This window comes from Rhamphochromis sp. 'chilingali' (genome assembly GCF_963969265.1).
Source record: "Rhamphochromis sp. 'chilingali' genome assembly, chromosome: 9".
Classification (NCBI taxonomy): Eukaryota; Metazoa; Chordata; class Actinopteri; order Cichliformes; family Cichlidae; genus Rhamphochromis; species Rhamphochromis sp. 'chilingali'.
In genome coordinates, this window is record NC_137936.1 from 11,812,485 (window position 1) to 11,837,448 (window position 24,964).

The window sequence follows — 24,964 nt, forward strand, 5'->3', positions numbered from 1 at the left end:
TGATTGGATTTTTTTTTTTTCCTCCTGTCTCCTGTTGATGTGGTGTTGTTCTGTGGACTGTAGTGGAAGGAGCAGAAGCCCACCCCCCCCTCAAAGGCTCCCTGATTGAGGTATTTTGATTTGAGTTTTCTTTGCAGAAGAGACACCTAGGGTTGCTGTGATTTAATGGTTGGGGGTTGGGATGGAGAGGCAGGCGATGGGGATGGCTGTGCATCAGGCGGAAGGTATGAGGAGCAGAGCGAGGGAGACGGAGGCACATCGCTGGCAGTAATGGAGGCTGATGTGTTGTGGTCAAACGGAAGCTGTGTGTGTCTGTGTCTGTCTGTCTCAGGTATGCTCGTGTCTGTGTGTATTTTTGTCTGTGGCCCGACACGCTGCCCCCGTGTGTGTTTGTGTGCGCAAAGTGTCACTTCCTGTTTGTGAATGTACAGTATGTGTGTTTGTGGTGGAAGCTCTTCAGCCCTGTGATGGCTCTGTTAAGGCTGTGTGATCTGTTGACATGTGTGATCACATTGGAAGCCATTGCCTCCAGCAGCAAACTGCCGCCTGTATGTTTGTCTGTCTGCAGCTTCTGGGATGCTACGGTTAGCTTTTGCCTTTCTTTCATCCTTCCTCTTTCTCCCCCCCAACCTTTCTTTTCTTTCTTTTTTTTCTTTTTCTTCGATCTCATGTCTGGATGACCCCCTCCCCATCCCCATCCCTGCTCCCACCCCGCCCCTCTAAATGGATCGTTTTAGAGCCTTTCTTTTCCATTTTCATATTGCTGTAGGTAGTAGCTAGCCCATGGTGCTTTTTTCCTTTATGGGTGGAATAAAAAAGACAAAGGCCGGCTGTGAGTGTGTGCGCAGGGGCATTTTCAGGCAGGTTTCTGCCTGATTTAGCTTCACACTGCACTACTGGCAGTGGATTTTATTAGCTCTCTCCTTTTAACCTGGTCCTCATCTATCTGTATGGGAATCATATGGGGCTGAATGAATTTCTTATAAAGGGAAAGAATGGAGAACATAGCGGGTCAAGAGAAATCCTGCTTTGATCTGATTGTGGTGTGTGTATTTGTATTTTTATGTGTGCGTTGTCTCTTATTTGCATACCTCTTTCAGCCAACCAGAGTGGCGAAAACTACCTCCCCTGACTCAAAGCAGTCAATCGCAAATGAAAAGCAACTATAGGTCTAGAAAACCCCAACAAAAATGGTCCCTTTTAATATTTGTTTGCCCATCATCACCACATAAGGGAGATTGTTTGGGGTGTTGGGGCTGTTTGAAAGCCTGGACAATGGACTGCAACTGCTCCTCTCCTCAAACCTAAAAAAAGTCAAAAAACATAAAGCAAAACAAAAAAGATGTAATGTAAACAGAAATGTGAGGATTGGAAAATGCTGGAATTTGTGGCTTGTGCTTTTGGTTGGATTAACCCTTTACTGAGACAGATGGCCTTATCCCCCTGCCGTGGTGACAAACCCCAGTCAGCTTGTGACCCCTCCTGCATTTGTGTGTGTGTGTGTGTGTGTGTGTGTGTGTGTGTGTGTGTGTGTGTGTGCGTGCATTCTTACACCAAAAGGGGAAGAGAAAAAAGAAGGGAAAAAAAACACTGGCAGGCTTGCTCTGGCCAAGATGGTGGATGGCTCTGTTTTGGTTTTGGACTATAGCGCCAGTCTGCTACCCCCCCACGTGTGTGTGTGTGTGTGTGCTTGTGCGCGTCTTGAAAATTATCCATGAAGACATGCCTCAGTATCTTCTTGGAAAATGTGGACTAGCCGGCTAGCTTTGACATGAGAGCATGTTTATTGTGGAGACTGAGGGAAATGCTTTTGTAATAGCTTCTGCACAACAGTTGGGTCTAAGACTGTAGCCAGATTTCTGAGGCAGGCCCATAATCCGTGCTGCTTCCTTGTCATTTTCCACCAGCTACATACAGTATTCTTTAAATTGGCACCTATTTAATCAAAGCAGATGCTCTAATAAACCACAGTGAATCAACAAAATGTGGCCCGTTTGAAGGAAAAAAACCCTGAAAACTTGGCTATAGTTACCTTGTGTGTGTGGTGCCCCCCCCCCCCCCCCCCCCTTTATTCTTGTCTTGTGTTTAATCTACCAAAAGCAAAATGCGTAAATACTTTCCAAAATAAGCTTTTCTCTTTTATAACGATTATGGAATTTTTGTAATGAGTTTGACTAAAAAATAAATTGTCTGGATGTTGTCACAGTTATAAGAACAAACCATAGGCACTTTGTGTCCCATAGGTTTATGTGTTAGGTGCCTTGTCTAGTTGATTGGAAGAGTTGGAGACTAGTAAAAAGGGCTACATATAAAGCAGGGGTAGGCAACTCCAGGCCTCGAGGGCCGGTGTCCTGCAGGTTTTAGATGTATCCTTGATCCAACACAGCTGATTCAAATGGCTAAATTACCTCCTCAACATGTCTTGTAGTTCTCCAGAGGAATTGTGATGAACTAATCATTTGATTCAAGTGTGTTAACCCAGGGTGAGATCTAAAACCTGCAGGGTACCGGCCCTCAAGGCCTGGAATTGCCCACCCCTGGTAATCAGCCTCATGTGACGTCAAGACAATCATATTTGTCTATGAAGATGTTTTAAAAAGATCCTGGTGTATCGAGTTTTACGGACATGAACTTGCATGACCTCTCTAACCTGCTATTCATTGCTGCTAGAAGATAGCTGGTCAAGAGTTCATTTGCAGCTGCTAGCATCCTATGACTAAAAAATGACCAAAATCTGAAATGTTTGGTGTAGATTTTTAACCAGAATGCCTTTTAGTGTTAACTGTTACCCCCATAAAGATGACATCTGGCAACCTCCCCCAAGTTTTGGCACATAACTATATATCAGGGGTGGGGAACTCCAGGCCTCGAGAGCCGTTGTCGTGAAGGTTTTAGATCTCACCCTGGGCCAACACACCTGAATCAAATGATTAGTTCATTACCAGGCCTGTTGAGAACTTCAAGACATGTTGAGAAGGTTATTTAGCCATTTAAGTCAGCTGTGTTGGATCAGGGACACATCTAAAACCTGCAGGACACTGACCGTTGAGGCATGGAGTTCCCCCACCCCTGATATATATCAATAAAGTTGTGGTTTGACTATACTAACTTGTGAAGCAGCCATGAAATAGGACCACTCTGTTGAGAAAAGGGACAAAGGTTACATCTAGCAGGCATCTGATGGGGAAAGAGTTAATATTGGTAGCATGCATTGTATTAATCTCAGTAGCCAGGCACAAACAATGTCTTCTCTTTTACTTGACGCAAACCATAAGCGAATCCTCTTTATCCTTCACATCTGGATTTCGGTATCACTGGTCATTTACATAAGTGCTGTAGCCAAAATGAATTAAGCTGTAATTATACTTCTGGATTGTATGACATCAGCAACATTAGAGCAGAAAAACAGATTTGGGCCTACAGTGGGACCCGGTGTGAGACTTGAGGAGAACCACAGTTCTCCACCATTCAAACCCGAAACAGGAAGAGTTTTGCCTGACCACACAAGCTGCTGTTATAACTGCCAAGCGTACTGCAGACAGAGAAATCACAAATGAGCAGATCAGAGACTGGGTGGAGCCTGTGGTCTTAATCAATGAACTGGAGAAGTGATGGAAGCAGAAAGGAGTGATGGAGGGAATGGAAGCAGAGGGAGTGAACATCACAAGTCCCTGTGGACTATCCACTGAGTCGTGTCATGAAAGTTTTAACCAACTTTTGCAGATAACAGCTTCTGCTCTACCCTAGCTCATACATATAACCTGGAATACATTGTGCCTTGTATTGTGTCTGTGTGTGTGTCTTATCACGTGTAGAAAAACAACATTTTGTCCAAATATGCTGTCAGAGTTTAGGAGTGGCGCCATTGTCTATGTGTCAGTCACAGACCACTTAAAATGCACCGTTTCAAATAACTCCTGTCCTGAGTGACCTGAATGGCAGCACAGAAGCCGAATAAGAACAGCTGGCTCTATTAATAGAACAATTATGATAATGAATCATTGCCAAACACATTTATGATGGCCTACTTTTCACTCACAGCACTGATCACTTCAGTGGTGAAAGTGTTGAAACAAACAATGATTGTTTTAATATGCTGCTTTTATTTCTAAATCCAGAAACCCACTAATCTGTATGTTGTTTCTCTGAACCTCGATGTTTGAATGACATTTGTTTTTTAGGTCACACTGGTCATTCTGTTGATATAGCGTGTCTGTTGATATAGTGTGGGCATACCCTGAAGTGCCCCATTACAAAACTGATAAGTTATTTTCAGCACCAATACAGATTAGTTGGAGTCAATTTGACAGTTTCCAGTAAAAAAAAAACAAACAAACCAAAAATACAAAAATCATGCTGTCAGTTTTTAAAATGACTCCATACAAAAAAAATCATTAAATGTATTTTCTCATGCTATCTCTACGTGAAAGAACCCTCTGCATGCTTCCTAAACCGCTCACCTGAACTGCTACAGCCTGCAAATACACTCCTTTGTGCCTGTCTGTGGCACAGTATCCTTTATTGATATATCTGATATCTAAACAATTGCACTGAATAAAGAAAGATGTCTTTATTGTTGTGATTGATCAAAAATTATTTTATTTTGAAAGGGTGCGTGTGTGTAATCAAATACATCATGGTTTTACATAGATGCTGCAAATTTTTTATACAGAAATTGCTGCGGTGTGCACACTATTGCTAATTATAACCATACAGTGTGACATGTGTGCATTAACCCAGTTCATGTTGCTTTTTTAACAATACTGTTGCGTCATCAGCAGTGACAAAATAACTTCTGCTTTCTGGTGTGGCTGTTGCAGATTAGGCAGGTATCGATCACGTGCAAAAACATGTTTAAAAAGTCGGCACGTGTGCGGCAGTAATTTGTCTTGGATGTCGTTGTGAAAGAATTCATAAAGAAATGCCGTTTGGACAGGCTTGACCTATAAGTCTTTTAATTCAAATATCAGGTACACAGTAATTGTGTGGAACAGTTTTTCAAGGTTAGAACTATTATAATCGTGTTATTTGGATATCCTGACCTGGGTCACTGCTTTTTTTTTAAGTTGAACCTTATATTTCCATGGTGACCTTCATCATCACCATCATCTAGAAACGCTCAAACCTTGAGATTTGCACTAAGAACCTTCTTGCTGTAAATCTTTCCCCCTTAAGGACAACATTTGAAGACCCTTCCATACCCTTTATTGCTATATCAGTAAAGACATGATTTAATGATCATTAGAATAGTTTCAGAGTTTTTCCAAGGGTAGCTGCAGAGGCAGAGACCATAGGCCTGAAATATGACTGAAACTGCTTTTGGAAAAAAGCTCAAGGGTTACTCCAAGTTAGCGTCCAAGGGGTTAAGAGTTAAAAGACCAGCTGATAGTAATATCAAAGAAGTATATTTCAGCCTGGTTCTTTTGCCTCTTTTTAAACCATGACAGCTTAAAGATTTAAGCGGGCTGAAGATGCCCTAATGATTTTTGCCAAACTAAAGCTTCAAACTGGATCAAATAAAGATGTCAAGGAGGGCGACTTCCCAGCTCCCAGCTATGATGACAAAGTCATCCGTGGAGTCAAGCCCTGCGTTGTCCTTGTGGAAGGAATTAAATGTAGGTCACCACCAAAATGAAAGGCCCGGCCTCGGCCTGGGGGGATATGTGCCCAGGGTCCTCTGTTGCTCTGGGGGAATGCAAGTGTAGGAAATAAACAGATTTATCACACGTGGCTATTTTTAGAAGCTGTGTGCGTGCCTGTAGAGCCTCCTTCTACTTCTTTTTCATCTGCCTTAATGTCATTGTGTTAAGGAAATATGGCTAAGATTACTTTTGTCTTTTACTTTGTCACTGACTATCATCTGACTCAGTTGTTGCCCAGCTACTGTCTACTAGAACATCTCCTATGTTAGGTCTTCTGTCTCCTATATAATTCATCAAGGTTCAAGTCCTCATAGACTTCTGTCCTTCATAGTGTTGTGGAATATGTTTAAGTGAAGAATAATTAAACAGTGTTATCATGCTCTTGTGTCATTGTACTCTCAAATCTAACTGAGATATCATGCACTGACTTCTCAAATGTTGCTAAACCTAGTGTCCAACCTTGTATCCAGTAAGGTTAGAAAAAAAACTACATAAAATATAATTAAAACAGAATGTAGTGGTTTATAAAAATACCCCAAAGATGACACTTCACATGTACAAGGACACCGAGACATTGGTGAGGTCTGGGGCAGCAGTGACGGATGGATTCAAGGTGGGGTGGGATTATGTTAGGGATAGTCTCTGAGCCCCTTCTTGTTTGCAGTGGTGATGGACAAGTTGACAGATGAGGCCAGGCAGGAGTCTCCATGGACTATGATGCTCACAGACAACACTGTGATCTGTAGTGAGAGGAGAGAGCAGGTGGATGAGAGCCTGGAGACATGGAGACATGGACTAGAGAGAAGAGGAATGAACGTTGGCAGAATACATATAGCTGTGAGTGTGAATGAGAGGGAGATGGGTGGAACAGTGAAGCTGCAACAAGCAGAGGTGGTGAGGGTAGAAGAGTTTAAATACCTGGGGTCAACCATCCAAAGCAATGGACAGTCCACAAGGGGCGTAAAGAAGAGAGTGCAGGTGGGGTGGAGTGGGTGGAGATGAGTGCCAGTGCCAATCTGCGACAGAAGGATGGCAGCAAGAGCGAAAAAGAAGGTTCACATGATGGTCGTGAGACCTGCTATGATGTGTGGTTTGGACAGGATGCCGACCCGGTAGGGGATGGAGGGAGCGGATTAGAAATTAGTACATCAGAGGGACAGCTCAGGTTGAGCAATTTGAAGATAAAGTTAGAGAGGCAAGAGATGGTTCAGACGCGCTCAGAACAGAGTACTGGATACACTAGACAAAGGATGTTGAAGAGGAAACTGGCAGGAAAGAGCAGAGGAAGACTCGTGGATGCGGTGAAGGAGGACATGCAGAGGGCTGGGGTGAGAAAGGATATTAGGGATAGGGTGAGATGGAGACAAATGATCAAAACAGCAGCTATTTGGACATTTTACAGCTGATGACATTATTAAGAAACAGGTCAGTAACAATAATTGGTTAGTGTCTTATAGAAGGTTGAGCTTTTTAGAGGTGAAGGTGTGGAAGTGTTCACCATGCTGTGAAAGACTGCCTCGTCAACAGTTAAGTCTACCATGCATATTCTCGAGGAGGTGGTTAATAATTATTATTAAATATGGCTCTGTCAAAACATATCACCTAGTTTAATAAGTTGGGTTTCCCCCCCCAAAATAATATTTTTTTCCCAATTAAAACACGAGTGATTTATAAATGATTATAAAACATTAGATTCAGTCTCCACACAGCGTCCCGACTTATTTGGCAACTTGGTTGCTTTGGGGAGACGATCCCTCAAAATAGTCTACCATCAATTAAATATGGATGAGCTGCTTGGATTTCTCTGGCACTAGTGTCAGCTGTGCTTGAAGTTAGTTTGTAAAGATCATTATATCAGTTTTTTGCTTTAGAGCAGGAAATCATAAGGTGTACTGCATGCATGTTTTGTTTGATAAGTAATGAGATTCCATGTAAATTCTTAGGCCGTGTATTTGTGAAAGAGACAGTTATTGTTAGTCATCTTGTGTGAAGTCTTGATTTTTTTTTCCTTTGGTATGTAATATGTGTCACCATTACACATCAAATTATTTTTCTCCTCGTCGTTGAACCAAAATATGAACCCTGAACACCCCGGTTCAGTTTGGATAATGGGACATTGGCACAAAAGGAGGCAGTCTGATATTGATCTGCTGTAAGCCGAGTGACAGTTTAGACAAAGTGGGCAGGCCAAGGTCACAGTGAGGGTCGTGGCTAGTTGCTGTCATCTATTGATTGTGGTTTGAAAGACGTGCACGTGCAACATTATGCCCTTGATTGCTGATAAACCCGATTCTGCGAAATTCTGATTATTACTAAGGTCACTAAAGTAGTCGTCATTCACTTGTTTTGTAAATACATTAAACTTCAGATGTTCAAGAATTATGAAGGTTTCTTTTACTTTTACTTGCCAACAGAAACATGCATGTGCAATCCAGATCTTTACACGATCAAAATAGCTGATTTAAAAGTGTTATAAACAACTTTTGAACACTGCATCATTCAAGAAAAGGTTCAAGAGCAACTCAAATAAGAAGCCCTGAAATGTTATCTGCTTACCAAGTTAGGAATTTATCACTAAGGTTTTAGCAACTTTAATATAGTGAAACTAGGGGGGGCTTATACAAAACTTCAGCTAGTATCAGTAGTTTTCAGTGCAGCCGTAAGGTGGACAACACTGGAAACCTGACAGCACTTAATTCAATTCAATATTCAATTCAAAGCACTGACAACAAAATTGTCATTGCAAATATCTTCCCAAGTGTTTACAAGGAACGCTGACTAATGTTGAGTGTTGCAATGCTACGAGAAAATGGCAATGGGCTTGTTTTGGAGTCAGGAGCTGGGGGAGTTGCTGCAGGGAGGAACGTGGAGTCTTAGGCTATAGTGGAAGAGGGATGTTAAACATTTCAGGATGATGACTGGGAGGTCACAGAGTTCATGAGCTTATCTGCCTATGAAACCTCTAATTGTAATGCTAGAGGAACATGGAGAAAATGGAAAGAATTACAGGGAGTGTTTCTTGAATGAAGAGCGGAGTGATCTAGTTTCGTCGGTGATGGGCTGTGTAGACCCTGAAGCAGATACTGTTGTAGTGAGTGAATACGTTTTTGATTGTGCCTATTAGAATGTAGTAAAGTTCAAAGTCAGAGGACTTCAATGCTTTTGCTGTAAGAACGTGCAGTCATTTCGGTTAATTTGACACTATCTGAACGTGGCGGCTTCTTCGCTGGATGCACACCCTAAATAGATTTCTGGAAGAGTGTGTTACGAACATTTACACATCACTTTCAGCACGGCACATCTGAACACTATCCCATTAAGAGCTTGGCGTGCACAAGATAACAGCTGTGCTCATGTGTCTTGTTGTGATATTCGCAGCTCACTGACAGAAATGATTGATTTAAAGCACAGCAAAATAAAGAAATGACTGCTTTCTAACCTCTCTCACAGTCTCACTTTGTCCAAACTGCCTTCTTTAGAGATGAATCTAATTTTTGTTCAGACGGCAAAGATGAACGTGTTATCAACGCTGGTGCCTAAATGCAACCGAATACAAACGTTGAGGCACACACTGACCTCACCATATACCTTTTGTATGTTGCTTTTGCTCACTCCCTGACAAAAAATCCCCCCGAAAAACAAACTTCCTGGAAGGAACTTCCACACATTACAACAGTTCAGAATAATGACGTTCAATCTGAGTTTTGACAAAGCCTTGCTGATACTTGTTTCCAGAAATAGTTCCTCTGGGTTTACAGTGGTCCCTCGTTTATCACGGGTGTTACGTTCTAAAAATAACCCGCAATAGGTGAAATCCGCAAAATAGCTAACTTTATTTTTTACAATTATTATAGATGTTTTAAGGCTGTAAAACCCCTCACTGCACACTTTCTACACTTTTCTCAGACAGGCGTTGACATTTTCACACGTTTCTTGTTTAAATGCTCTCAAAGTTCAAACCAAGTCCAGTATTATAGAATGACACCAAAGATCAAGCCCTGATTTCAGGTCCAGAACGTGGGAACAGAGCAGCTGCGAGAGAATTCAACATTAATGAATCAATGGTACGGAAGTGGAGGAAGCAAGAAGAATGAGTAAAATTTGACTTATCTGACTGTTTGGTTTAACTTAATGCGCCTTATAATCCTTTGACGTCAACACTGTTGCGTTTGTTGTCTTCTGCTAGCAAAGGTTTATGTAAATTTGACAAGCTGGACGGATTCTGTTCTGTACAGGAGACACGGCACGAGATTGATTGACTGAAGATGGTCTACAGTCGATCAGGACGCAGAACACAATGTGCTGTGAAAAAAAAAAAAACACAAACAAAACACCCCCCCCCCCCCCCCCCCCCCCCCCCCACCACCACCACCACCACCACCACCAAAAAAGTGCAAAATTGCACCAAAAGCAATCGAAACAGCGAGGAACCACTGTATTCCACACCTGCTGCACCAAATAGAGGAAACCAAACAGGGAAATAATTGCACTCCCTGATGCAGCAGCATCCCTGTGTAGGTTAAATTAATCCCGTCATGAAGACAGCATCGATTCATATCTAACAGAAAATGACTGATTATATATTTGACTACAGACAGTTGAGCTGTCAGTTATAGTTGACTAATCCATTTACTAAAGTTTATGGATCCATTTCAAAATTTGAAATCCTCAGTCATAAATCTGGTATCAGAATTAAGGTGCCGAGGTTTGACAAATCTGACCTCGTGCGTTATAGGTCAGACGGAGTCCTATGAAATCTCACAAACGACAGATGATACTACTGAAGATTGTTATAGTGAAGGTGACACATGTCTGATTGACAGAATGTCCTCACTTTGAAATGATTGAGAAATTCAGTCTGAAGGGGCCTTCTGTTAGCCAGGAACAATTGTATACCTGAAAATGGTATTTTACCTTTTTTTTTTTTTTTTTTTTAAGCTCAACGTACAAAGTGAAGTTTGTCACTTGGTTACAGTTAGGTTCACAGTTGATAAAGCCAGCCATGGCCATGTTTGATAGTGGACATGATGTTGCCAACTGTTGAGGATGGCAACATTAAAAATCACAGAAGTTTTACAGGCCTTGCCGGAACGCTTTGAAATACTAAAGTAAGCCGATAATAAATGTGTTCATGTTTCAAAAGCCTTAAAACTTCCTTTTCAAAGGACTTTCATCTTGTTGTGCTCTCACACAGTTAAGTTGCCATAAGCCATGTTTTGATCCAATATTAGTTAAAATCATTAGTACCACTTTTATTTACACTATTTGTTTATTTTATCAAATTTTTTGGGTGGAAATACCTGTTCTAGTTTGGGTGCCATGTTGACTATTTGCCTCATCTGAATGCTTTCAGTATATCTTTTCTGTCTCCCTTTTTGCTTCTTGTCTACCTTCTGCTTTTACTTTTCTTAATTATTTGGCCAATAAGTTAAGGGGCATCGAAGCAATATGATCATTGACTTTTCAAAAACATTTTTTTAGCAAAGGTGGCCAGTATCCATTCCACCCCGCACCCAATAAGTACAGATGTGCTGAATTTAAGTTGCTCTCCTCGTAGAGTCTGATCCGATCGCCATAGGTGGTACACGGCTTAGACAGGGCAGCGCCCCCTCTGTAGCTGTTATGATAATGAAGCGGTGTTTATGAGTGTATGTGTGTGCTGCAAAGGAGATCGTTGCATAAAGCTCCATTAGGTGATTACCCTCCACCCACACCCCCGTTATCCGTAGACCATGCCATTTGGTGACACCTCCCTCCCCACTGTCTGTGTGCGGGCACTTACATATGCATGTTTTGGCTGGCAGAGGGGGAACAGCTGCTGATTATGACAAGGACACTGAGTAGGAAGTGTCTGCTTCTCAAACCTGTTTATACTATTACAGGCCAAAAGGGGTGGGTGGGTGTGTGTGTGTGTGTGTGTGTGTGTGTGTGCGCGCATGTTTGCCATTCACATATGAGCCAGAAGACTGCTTCTGACTGTGGGTATCTGAGTCAACCTTCTGCTGGGCTCAGCTTGCTGGTTTCTTATCTGTGGGAAGGAACAGACAATCGGATAGTCAGGCGGACAGGAAGGAATAAAGGTCAGGCACAGCTCCATATGTTCACACAAACATGCGCAAAAAGTCTTGATCCTACACAAAGTGGTTTGTTTTACCAGGAGGATATGCAAATGTATTTTTATTTTATTTATTTAATTAAGAAGTTTAATTGTGATCAATATCTTGCTTGCAAGTGGGCCCCAAGTTAAAACAAAATACTGCATATAACTTAATGGCCACTTTATTAGTTACATCTTGCAAGTACATGTTTGAATCCAGTTTTGCTTTCACAACTGCTTTAATTCTTTATGGCAGAGATTCAACAAGATGCTGGAAATGCTCCTCAGAGATTTTGATCCATATTGATATGACAGCATCACACAGCTGCTGCAGATTGGTCGGCTGCACATCCACGATGTGAATCTCTCGTTCCATCACATCCCAAAGGAGCCCCGTTTGATTGAAATCAGTGACTGTGGAGGCCATTTGAGTGCAGTGAACTCACTGTCATGTTCAAGAAAGCACTTTCCAATGATTTGCGCTCTGTGACATGGTGTGTTATTCTGCTGGAAGCAGCCACCAGAAGATGGGTCAGTTGGTACTAAGGGGCCCGACGTGTGCTAAAAAAAATATCTCCCAACCGATTGCACCAGCAGTATGAACCGGTTGCTTCCGTGTTGTTTATGTCAAATTCTGACCCCAGCAATGTTGCAGGAGAAATCGAGACTCATCAGACGAGTCAACGTTTTCCCATCTTCTCATGTCCCAGCCCATGTGAATATGTAGCCTCGGTTTCCTGCTTTTAGACCATCTGCTTCATTTGATGTTTTGCAAATTCAGAGATGCTATTCTGAATACAAAAAGTGAAACAAGTCATTATTTAAGCCTTCCTGACAGCTCAAAACAATCAGGCCATTCTCCTCTGACGCCAAGAAAGACTTTTCACCCAGGGAATCACTGCTCATTAAATCTTTTCTTTTGTAGACCATTTTCTGTAAATCCTATAGATTGTTGTGTGTATGAAACTCCCAGTAGATCAGCAGTTCCTAAAATGCTCACAAGAGTTTATCTGGCAGCACCAACCACTTAAATCACCTCTATTCCCCCATTCTGACACTCAGTTTCAACTCGGGCAGGTTGCTTTGATTATATCTACACACCCGAATGCACTGCCATTGATTAGATATGTGAATTAAAGAGCAATTGAACAAGTGTAATTAATAAAAGTCGTGTACATATTTCTAAACAACAATCATACACATATTAACAAACAAATATAAGCTCTAGTGAAAGCACTTTCAGGTAATGGAGAAATTAAAAACCAGCAGAGCTTTAAAGCCACACTTTTTAAAAAAACACACATTATGACAGCGACAGTATTTTTGAGGCTGTTGACCTGCTCTGTGTGCAGACATGCACACGGACCCCTGCTCTCACTATGGGCAAGTGTTTTTTCTTATAGTACTGCTTCTTTTACTCCATTTGCAGTAGTAGCAGTGATAGTTGCCCTTGTAGTGAAGTGTCTGTGAGGACAGGTCTAAATACCCTTCAGTCAGATATGCATTATTATATTTTCACCAATCACAGCAGAGAGCCCCTTGCTGAATAAAACTAGTCCCAAGCCTCCGTGCTGACCCTCAAACACAGGCTTATTGGCTTTTTTGCAGTTTCACCTAAAATAAGTGTTAGCTCAGCTGTGCGAGATTAAGGTAGTTGACACACTAATCTAATATAAAATTAAAAACCTTCTACTCGGTCTGTCGAGATTGTGTTTGGAGGTTGAGGTTATGTGTTCGCTTTTGGACCTTTTTATTCTCACTAATTTTATAAATGGATTGCTGATGAATTCTGTTCTTAAAAAGACGTCAATTCCTTCATTTTGTTGTGTACAACCTCTATGATGGCTGTTGTATACACATGTTTTGAAGCTATTGATATTAGGTAAGGTGTTTGGGATTGACTAGTCACAGCCACTGCATACTTCAGAAAAAGAAACTTGACATTGCTTGAAATGTAGTGTTTTGCAGAATTTCCACACAGTTAGTGGTAAGTTCAGTATTCAGGGGAAGTGTGGCAGTATCTTGAAGTGGGATGCAACGTGTTAATGGGTAGTGCTCAGTATCCTGCAGGAATGTAAGTTGAACAGTTTAGGTGAGCAGCTTTATCGATGCTTTCCAAAACTGACCACAGGAAGTACCATTCAGAGGGTCAACCGACTGTGCGTGATGTAAATGCTGGCGTGTCATGCCTTACATCGTGCATGCTTTCTCTAATGGAGCCATAACTATGTGGTCCTATTTTTGACAAGGAAGTTGTGAAGCTAAAGAAGTTGTAACTGGAAAACAAACTTCTTTCTCTCACAAGTTAGCAACTTTCCTGCCCACATTGTATTATTCCTCTCATTAGCAGAAACTCAGGCCCGGGATGCTTGTAGAAGCATAAATGACTTAAATGTTTCTATTCTGTCCTTATAAAAAACAGTTTTTCATTGCTGTGTGTGTCATACAGTTGCAGGCTGCAATGCTTTAAGTTTTTTGGAGGGATGTTTTTGATGCAGCGGCAGCATTACAGTGTGACTGCCAGTGTCTTACCATTTTTCCTTGATCATCTTCCTGAAATGCTAATGATGAAAAAATTTTTTTTCTTTCTACATAACACCCACCTACCCAACTCAACTCGTGAATACGCTGAAACCATTAAGCCCCAAGGCAGCCAGCTTTAGATGAACACCCTCCGAGGCTTCGTTGTGTGCACCAGCAGCTGGATTACATTAACTCTTAGCACAGTTGCAGGAGTCTCTATGCTCGGCTCTCAACCTGTCTTTCTTGCTCGTACCATTCCACAGTTTGGTCAATGGAGCTTTTGTGGGGAGGGGATATTGAATTAATTAGGCCTATAGCGATAACAGTGTCTCAACCCTGGGTATAAGCCAAGGCTCTGCTTTTTTTTCTCCCTTTTTTTTTTTTTAACACCCCCTTTGAAACACTGGTCACAATTCTTCCTATTTAGTTTTCTAAGAGCAGCACCGTCTAAATGGAGTCGAATCAATGGCCGCTTTTGTATGCGAAGCGAACTGACAGTCGGCTGGACACTCCGGCTTGTCTGAGCACTCTTTACGGTTGACATTCGGCAAAAAGAAATTCTGCCTGGGAACGTGCAAAGAGCGACTGGTATCCGATTGACTTTAAATCAATTTCCTCTTGGTGCGCAAGCGATTAGATGTTTGCGGGCGCTACTTGCGAATTCTGGTAATGCACAAGAAGATTATCCCTGTCTGTGTCCTTCATACAATGGCATATAACCGTGATAGAATAGGCGATATACTGTAATAGATGATTGAGTTGATGCACGTCAAGAATATTTGTATAAGGGATTCATTATCTTCAGACGTGGAAACTCTCTGTGTGCATTGTACGCTTGCTCGAGTTAGGATGTGCGCATCTGTGATTTATCACCAGTGTCACCGAACGTGGCTGCAGTGGGAGCCTCTCCCCGTATTCTCACACATCTATTTTTACCAGCTTATTGCTTAGCAGCCCACTGGAGACAAAATGATTGCAAGATAAGACAGATCGGGAGATGGAAGAAAGGGGTTTCAAGGGAAGAAGGCAAAGCAGGGAAAGCCCTCTGCTGTCACTAAATAGAAGAAAAAGATATTTTGCCATGGGCACTGGATGCTTTTATTTGTGCCAGAATAATTCGATTTTTGGAGTAGGATAAAATCAATTAGGTAGAGAGTGAGATAACGCTAAAGAGAACTTCAGAGCGGCGCGTACAATAGCGTGGAAATCGCATTAGTCAGGCAAACATTGAATGGTTAAATAGAAACACAGCGTTTCATGTGTAAAGCTGTTTACCGCTGGTGCCACACCGGCCAACTGTCTGCAGCCATTAAAGGCAAGTGCTAGAATTTCACAGGCTGCATGCCAATTCAGAAACAGACACACACACTCCCATTCCACCCCGGCACATATGGCAGGCTCTCACTGAGGTGCCACTACAATACTTCACACCCCACCCGAGAAATAACATCATAGCAGACAATTGATAATCATTCTTTTTAGGCTCTGCTGTTTGCAACTCGCTCTGCACCAATTGCGATGGAGGCTTCTAATGCATGTGGATATATATGCACAACTTAAACGAGAGGATATAGGAACAGAAAGATTAGCATTATGGGGAGGAAGGTGGAACGAGTGTGTGTGGGAAATCCCAAAGGGTTCACATGGCAGTTCATTTGACATCATAGCACTCAGATTCCCAAGGTGATGAAATGTCACATAATGAAATGGGAAAAAAAGAAGTCGTCTAACTTTACGTTTCTCTCTGTTTTTCTGTCTAGGTACTACCCGTGCCCCACGTGAAGGAGAAGTTCCTGGCGTGGACTACGAATTCCTCTCAGTAGAGCAATTCCTGGAATTGGAGAAAAGTGGGACCCTCTTGGAGATAGGAACATATGATGGTAAATTAGAAAGGTTGCTGTAGTTGTTGGACCTTGCCAACTATAAAAGAAAAAAAACCCCACTGTCCTGCAGACACCTGGACAGGTGAATCTTAGAAGTAGAACCAGCAGATCGAGCCTCCCATCTCTACCAACAACAATATAACACAAACAGGGTTTAAATCACTTTAAAACCTGCTGCTTGTATTGTATTAGAAGACTCGTTTTGTAGTTTGTTGGAGCTTTTGCTATTTTTCTGAATAAGAGACACAGTGTAAAGGTTGAAATTAACTGAATAACATTTAGATACCGTACTGAGCTAACAGTTTCCTGGAAGAGATACAAAGGCACAGGCGTATACTTCTACACAGAACATTTGTTCAACACAGACCCATTTTATAAAATCTCAGACAGCTTTTACTCTTATTCTGAGCGAGTTTTTAAACTTTATTTATTTCCACACAAAGATACGCCCATAATGAAACTTGCAGAGAGCACAAAAGCCTCCGTGTCTTTACTAAGCAGAGGGCACACACAGAGCTCTGCAACATGACAAGTTAACCGTCATGTAGTTTGCTTTTCCCATCATATCTATTACATAATGTTTTGAAATGCCTGTCAAACTCAGACAGGTCTGAAGTGTGTGAGAGTAAAGTCTGAAGCTTGGTTAGGATCTAAAATGTGGTTCGAGACTGCGTATAATAACTGACAACTGAAACTACAGTATGTAAACATCAGTCCACCTTCTTCAGTCTGTGCATGGTGTAAACCTGGGTGTTTTGCTCTTACAGAAAAGCAGAAACATTATCCTCTTGGATAATTCCATCATGTTTGACTGCAGGTTTTTCGCTGTTATTATATCTTCACCTCTGATAATGTAAAGTTCAAACTATGAATCATCTGTAACTATCGGCTTCTAGAATTTAATTATTTTATCCTTTAGGTCTGTGAGCATGGTTGATTAATTGTACTCAAGCCAATGCAAAATAATTAGACTAGCTCAGTATAGCTTACTTATATTTTGGAGCAAACACCATTCGCTCATTAAGACTGTGGCTTTAGATGCTGGTCTGCAGATGGTACAGTCTCTTTACCTCTGCCTGGTTACTCTTTGGATGAGCATGAGTGATTTTCTGTGTGTTTGAATTTGAATTTTTCAGTTAAACCAAAATGTTGCACTGGCACTGAAGAAATGGAGAGGATTTTTTATGGAGGAAAGCAGGTGCTGTGCATGTGTCAGAGTATCTGTTATCTGAGAAACTGGTGTTTAAGGTTGACTTAGAAAATATCAGCCTAATTAAGCTATAGCAGTAAAAAGTGATTTGAGAAATAAAGTAACTGTTTAGTTATAAAACAAAAAAGGGAGGGGGGGGGTGCTGCTTGTGAAACTTTTTTGAGATTAAACACAAAAAAAGAACAAAAGCAGTTTTGCTTTGGAGATTAGCATTCTCCCACAGACAAACTCAACTTCACAATTTGTATACAAAGACTGTGACTAAACCCCCTTCCACACACACACACACACACACACACACACACACACACACACACACACACACACACACACACACACACACACACTTCACTCACACACAAAAGGCCCTTCGACCCCTCCTCTTATGCCCTCCCACTACTCTTTTCTGTGTCTTTCTGATCCCCGCCCATCTTCCCTTCTGCCTCCTTCATCACCTAGGTAACTATTATGGGACACCCAAGCCACCAGTGCAGCCCCCCAGTGGGAAAGTGATTAGCAGTAGTGGTAACAGCGGTGATGCCCCACTGCCAGACGGGCTCAGGAGTAGCCTGCCGGGCTCACAGCACTCCACTCCCCGACGCTCCAAGTCCTACAATGACATGCACAATGCTGGATTAGTGCCTGGAGAGCAGCAGCAGGAGGACGACGAGGACCTCCATGACATGAACAGCAGCTTTACAGGTACGTGCGGAGGAAGGAGAGGAAATCGGATGGGCGGAGAGTCTCTTATAAGTTTAGATTGACACTCGAGTAACACTGAGCATTGTATCTCTATGATTTTGTGCATTGAAGAAGCACTCTGCTGTTTGCTTTTAGTGAAGAGTACAACAGCACGTGTATAAATGACCATGTATGGCTCTGTCAGGACGCTGCCATGTTGAAGAAAATAACCCTCTGCTATAACAAATGCATAATAAGAGCCACGGTTTAAACCATCTGCAAAGGTACATTTACTCAAGTCAGATTAGCAAAACATGAGGGAGACTGAAGTGAATAACTCTAAATGAATAACAACTATAGTTGGTTAAAATTTTAAACTGATGAGACGAGAATATCCCATTATTGAGTCATGAAGGGAACACTGACAGAGCACTGTTTTTGCGTGTACACTGAGTACATTAATACTTGATTGCTTGCAGATAACCCTCCTTTACATAAATTGGTGTTAGACTTCAGATAAGTGATCTGACAAAATAAGATCTTTTAAAGCATCTCAAATGATTTCCTGTTCATTTTTATTTCATTTTAACTCCATAAAAAATATTAATCTGAAAAGTGTTTCCTGGAGGAACTGATAATTGATTTCTATCCAATATAGTATTGAATACTATATGAGTGGAGCCAGAAAAGCAAATACTAAATAAAATAATGTGAATACCAAACCAAAGCACAGTTGATTTGCCCGCACTAACGCCTTGGTAGCTGTGTACACAAGCTGTGGCACCACACAGTGCACTCATCTTCTCTGGCCAGCTCAGCACAGATGTGTGTGTCCTTCTCTCAAGTAGGGTGTGAGCTTGGCACCTGAAATCAAAAAGCAAATGGTCACTCAAGATGCGTGTAAGCCATGTTTTGAAGCCAGGTGTTAAGAGCAGCATTTTTGTCTCACATTCATTTGAATACAACTTTGGACAGAAGATAAAAGAATGGACCCAGAAGGCTGGCAGCAGACCCAAAGCTAAATTAAATTTGCCGCCTTTTCACAGAGAAGACCCAAAGTGATACATCACATCTGACACTTATAAATGCTTATCTGCATTTTCAAAGAGATCTTTCCTCTTTCTCACACTTTGCCTGTAACCACCTAGCATCTGTGGTTGTTTTTAACTCCTCCTTGTTTCACGGGACTCACCGCTCCTTCAGCTGATTTGGACACCAAAGCAAACAGACCCTGCAGATCAGCCTGAGAATCACTTTCTTTCACTTTTAATTTTTGGGAGAGGAGAAGCGGGAGAGAAAAATCATTTGAGAGGTGATGGATAAAGTGGGAGGCGAATGGAAGTGGAGAGAAGGTAGCAGGAAATTAAATAGAAAGAGGAGGTGACTGAGAAAGAGGGCAAGTCTAAAAAAGCAACGACTGAAAAGGGAGAAAGAAACAAGCAGGGGAGGTTTTTATACTGTGAAAAAGGATAAGCTCAGAAAAGAAGTAGGAGAAAGCACAAAAGAAGTGGAGAGAGAAAGAGCCCTTTGCTGTGGAGAGGGGCTGCAGAATACAAGAACTTCTTTGATTGGTGAGTAAGTGGTCTCTGGCTCTGACTACATCTGCTGCCTGCGTATCTGCATCCACACATGTAAAATAGTGCCATCTGGCTGCGAGCATTAGACACCTGAGCAGATTCCATATGTGAAATTGATTTTGGGGGGATAATAGTCCATTAAATTAAGTTTAAGTTGGTAAAATGACAGCAGTGCTGCTTGTTTGACATTAAAGAAATGAACTGGAGTAATTTTTGGGATTTCCTTGTTAGTCGGTGAGTAGGAAATTTAAGGAGTTTCCGCCTTAAAGCTGTGGCTGACATGTGTTTTTCAAATGTGGCACCAGAAGTTGTTTAACTCTCTGTGATTGTGTGACAAGTGCCACTCGAGTGTGAGTGTGGAAATGAACCGGCAGGAAGCAAGGTGCTAGCACTTTCAAGGCGTGAACTGCCCACTCAGCATTCTTTACTGAAGGAGGAAAGAAACAAGCCCAAAGTACTTCTGTCTTTAGGAAGTTATTGGGCTAAATGGAAACATGCTATAGCAACATAACTGATTTCATTCAATAAGTAGATGCAAAAACTCACTGACATGAGGCTTTCTTGTCATCTAGTTGTGGATTTTTACAGCCTCATGAAACTTTTTTCAAATATTTTAGTCTTTAAATTATTCAGACTGCTCAGGCAGGTGATATTTTTATTCCTGTGGAAATTTAAAACATTACAGAAATACACTAAATGACTGGAATTCTTCCAAACTCCCATTCAAATGATGTTTCAATAATTCTTAATGTATTAGGAAATGTATGTTTTTTTTCTATTACCGCACAGACTTTAAGGTTACATAATAGGCTGTATCTTGTGACGATACTTAAAAAAACAGTGTAATCAACAGGAGCACTTGTTTGTTTGAAGACAGTTGTTAATAAATTTTTCTTTAGTTGATCTCGTGATGCGTTCCATTTGCCTCGGCCATCTTCCAGAGCAAATGGAATTTCCTAATTGAGTGCATCCTAGTAAAGTGCGGTCAGTGCTCTGTGTGTGGCTCATTCAGCGAGTCACAGATGCACAACAGTAGTGCAGCAGATTGCAAGTTTTACAGTTTCACTCATGTTTATGTGCACTGCTGCCATGTTGGATTGCTGAGTTGGGTTTGGTGGGAGCTTTCCGGTTGACAACTGGTAGCTTGGAAATCCCAGCTTGAAATGGAGCGCACCATTGTCCCAAGGTTAACTCATTGTTTTCACAGCTACTTGTTGCTCCTTGAAAGTGTTACTGGCGTCCTTTAGTTGACAGATTTTTGACACCAGGCTGTGTGTGTTCTGGGTTTTTTGTCCCTCCAGGAGACTCTAGTGAATTAGACGAGATTCATCACTCGGTGCGCCCTTTCGCCCCCCGCCAGAGTGACCTGTCCTACGCTGGGACAACCCCCTCACCACCGGCCATCACGGAGAGCACACAGCAGACACACACTCACCTGAGCCATCCTCCCCCAGAGGATCCGCTGGGACCTCTGCCCGACAACTGGGAGATGGCCTATACCGAGAACGGAGAGGTCTATTTTATAGAGTAAGTACCAAAGGTCGGATTCCAGTAGTGCTTACTCTTAAATCAGATATTATCAGTGTTCACTGTCAATGTGGCTGAATGAAGCTTCCTTTCATTTTGATTAAACTCTGTTTAAAATGGGACATGACTTTATCTAACGTGACACATTTTCTCATGGCTGACTCTCTTTCTGTATTAACCATCGTCTGCACCGTCTAAACCAGATCCAGGTTTCATCTTAATGTGACAGACGTGTGTCGCTGTGGAGAGTACTCGAAGGCTTTAGGAAGCATGAAAGTTTAAAGAATGCAGCGTACATTACCGGCGGCTACATGAAGCATAATTCAGGATACCAAAGAGTTCCTCCTGCATCGCTCCTACAGCCATGAACCTTTAACCAATTTAAAGTCTGCAAGAAATTTATTACAGATTACCTGGTCATCTATGATGCCTTACTCCTTGTTGTTGTTACTTGTCAAACAGATTCTAATAGATTTGAAATTCCTTAATATGAGGCATAAAACTTTAAATATCCACTGTAACTTACTTGCGTTTATATTGTTCTTTTTTTAGGATCCTTCCAGCTGTGTTATTCTTCTCTACACCCATTAAAATGAACAATCATAATGTTCTTTTTTTACTATTATTAACATGGTAAAAGCATTCCAATTTGCTCAGATTTAAATGTTTCCTGTTTATTCTCAGCAATATTGACCAGACTTTCAGGGCTTTCAGTTAATGATCAAGTGCCGTGTGTCACTTTTTCCTTTTTTATAAATCATTCATTCCACCTGTTTCAGGGTCAAATTTCCGACGTCTATTAGCTACCCTCTAATAATTTGTCTTGTCTGGCCTGTCTTGTGTGTTCTGCTTAGCCACAATACAAGGACGACCTCCTGGATAGACCCTCGGTGCCTGGACAAACCTCAGAAACCCCTGGAAGAATCTGAAGATGATGGTACGTGTCTGTCTGTCAATGTTTGTGCAAAATCTTCTGTAAGCTAAAGGAGGTGATATTTTTTCATTTGTTTTGTTCCGTTGTTTAGAGCATGTTTTTCTACACCGCACCCAAAAACTCAGACTCTCATAACACATCTGAGAGGTTCACCCTTTTAGTCTTTAGGTGTCAGTATTGGGTCACAGCAAATGGTGTGCAGTCCACTGGCTGGTGCCACCTTTGCTCTTCTTCCAGCTGTTTCTTGGAGCAACAAGACCTACAACTTCCATTAATTGCCTTCCCCAATTTTGTAGTCTATTGTTACAGTATACAGAAAAAGAAAAGGTCACAAGCTCAACTCCATTATGATGTCAAACCACATTCAGAGATCCAGTCTTTAGTGCCGCCTGATTTTAGTAAACATGGTTTTTCAGAGGTTGTTGCTCTGGTTTTGGTTAAATCTTGCCACCCAGTGTCCAGATGTTGTTATTACAGCCGCCTAACTCCCAGATGTTTGTCTTTCTGCTTCAATCCACCCCCCCTGCCTTTGCCTTCCCAACAACAATCCTGTGGCGCTGCTGTGCCGTCCACTCAACTGAGTAGAAGGGGTACATACAGAGGAGCTGGATAATGACCTAGGTAGGAACTTCTCTCATCTTTTTGACATGTATCAGTTAGGTTACTGTGACTTTAATCATTCAGAAATGACACATCATGACATTTGTCTGCCCTTCCATTAGTACGTGGGATTTTTAAATGTGCGTTTGTATGCGGCCTTGAACATAATTGTCATCAAACCCCCATGCCACCAGCCATGCACCCACTACACAGCCTTACAAAACACTCCCACATCAGAAGGCCATCATATCAGACATAAGAGGCAAAAAGCTGATCCAGAGAAGATTGTTGTAATGATGGTTTCCTAATGTGCCTGTCTGAGCCAGACAGCTACAGGTCTTTTTGTTCTGATGCCCATCAGCACACTAACTAGCCTCTCAGACAGAGCGGTGAGGCCACCTGTGCAGGATAAATGGTGTCTGGAGATGATGCCCCGCACTGTTATGCACCTGTAATGAATTATTCCATTAGAGGAAATATATCAGAATAATGATTGACATGTTTGGACTTCACTTGGGGGTACACGGTGCAATACAAGGGGGGAAAAATATAAACGCCCACATCTAATACTGTGATGAAAATCTGTATGAATGTAGGATGTTTTCATCACCGTCATTACTGCTTTAGTAAATATATTCTATATTAGCACTGTTTAAAATGGTTAAATGTAATATGAAAGGGTTCAACTACAGAGAAACGGCTTCGATTTAGTCTCTCCAGCTCTTTTTTTCCCGAGCAGCAGAAGGTGTTTCCAGCAAAAAGCAATAAAAGCAGGAAAAAGAGAGCACACCAGATCCAAACAGGTTGATGAGATGCTGCCAAGGAAAACAGAGAATCTATCACGCTTTTATTTCTTTATTTTTAAACCCACTCCAATTGCTAAGCATCAACAGCGCTTAAATCTTCAGGTCAGACAACCCCCCCCAACCCTGTCCACAAGACATCCTCAACTGGATGAACATGCTCAATAATTATCGATCGGCGCCCTCCGATGCAGGTGGGCACAGAAACCGCAATTAAATCCTGCCCCTGAAGGAGACGAGCAGACGAAAGCCTTTTTATGAACGCCGGCACGCATGCCCAAATTCTCACGTACACCCACGTGCGCGAGAAGTGCCTCTCTGTGGCAGACTCTTCCTCCGGAGAAATCAATCACAGCTCTATATCAACAGAATGAGATGCGAACAGTTAAACCCGTAACTCATCACGCTCGTCTCCCCCTCGAAATCACAATATGTTCTAGAAAGTGGGAAGAGGGACACGGGGTGAGAGCAAAACACGGCTTAATGAGCGACGACTTTCCCTCCCTTTGTCTTTGCTGTTGTCATCTGTGTTTGCAAACACAGCGAAACCAGGCTTTCAGTAGGTTTGCAGCACAGAACGTCCTCTCTGTGCGCTTACACACACACACACACACACACACACACACACACACACACAGGTGGTCCTCCCGGACTGGAACTAGTGCAGTGTGAAATAACGTGGGTGATTAAAATTTGTGCGTGACGACAGGCGGGACCGCATTCCATTTAACGTTCCAGTTCAAAACATCTAAATGATAATTTACCGTGCTCGCCTTGCACGTTCACCCTCGCGACATCTCTTTCCCGTAACCTTGCATTTCTTCTTTGCCGCTTGTGCTTTTAGATGCACTTCAGCAGGTGTAGAAAAAGACGGAACCCACAGAAGCCCGAGCCGCTTACACGCACGGAGCTGTTGGCTCTGGTTTCACTTACAAATGATAAATTAATATGTAGACCGCGGCGGCGTGTTTCTGTGTGTCTGCATCTGCAGCTGATTCCACTCCAGCCGAGGTCCTCCTTATTAAAAAGCAGAGGGAAGCTCTCCAAGTTGGATGATTGTAATTACCATCTACTTGCACGCAGGGCAGAGCAGAAATTGGCTGGGGGTAATTCAAATTTTATTTGTCACATACACAGTCATACACAGTACGATATGCAGTGAAATGCTTACACAACTGCTCGTGACCTAAAGGAAAAAAAAAAGGCTATGAATAAGATAGGAAATAAATATGAAAATTAAAAAGGGTAAATTTAACTAGGAAGGAATAAAATAAAATGAAACAACTGTACAACAAAATACACAATACACAAATACACAGTATAGAAATATATAAGAATGTATGAAGAAATATAAATATATATACAATAATAATAATTATAATGGTAATATGTAGAACTTATTCGTCACAGGAGAGGATTACCGGACAATCTCTGTTTGTAGCCAATTAGAAGCGTCTGACATTATCTGTGTGGAGAATGGCCAGTAA

At 41.8% G+C, this 24,964-nt stretch overlaps 1 protein-coding gene across 35 annotated transcripts in view; it reads left to right on the top strand.

Annotated features, from left to right (window-relative positions):
- Positions 1-24,964, top strand: part of magi1b (membrane associated guanylate kinase, WW and PDZ domain containing 1b) — a 151,293-nt gene that overhangs the window by 78,425 nt on the left and 47,904 nt on the right. For all 35 annotated transcript variants that reach the window (XM_080891235.1, XM_080891268.1, XM_080891267.1 and 32 more), the window contains exons 3-7: positions 16,023-16,142; positions 17,815-18,057; positions 20,915-21,140; positions 21,995-22,077; positions 22,660-22,695. In XM_080891235.1, coding sequence (XP_080747361.1) covers positions 16,023-16,142; positions 17,815-18,057; positions 20,915-21,140; positions 21,995-22,077; positions 22,660-22,695 — 708 coding nt within the window. The remainder of the gene's footprint in view (positions 1-16,022; positions 16,143-17,814; positions 18,058-20,914; positions 21,141-21,994; positions 22,078-22,659; positions 22,696-24,964) is intronic.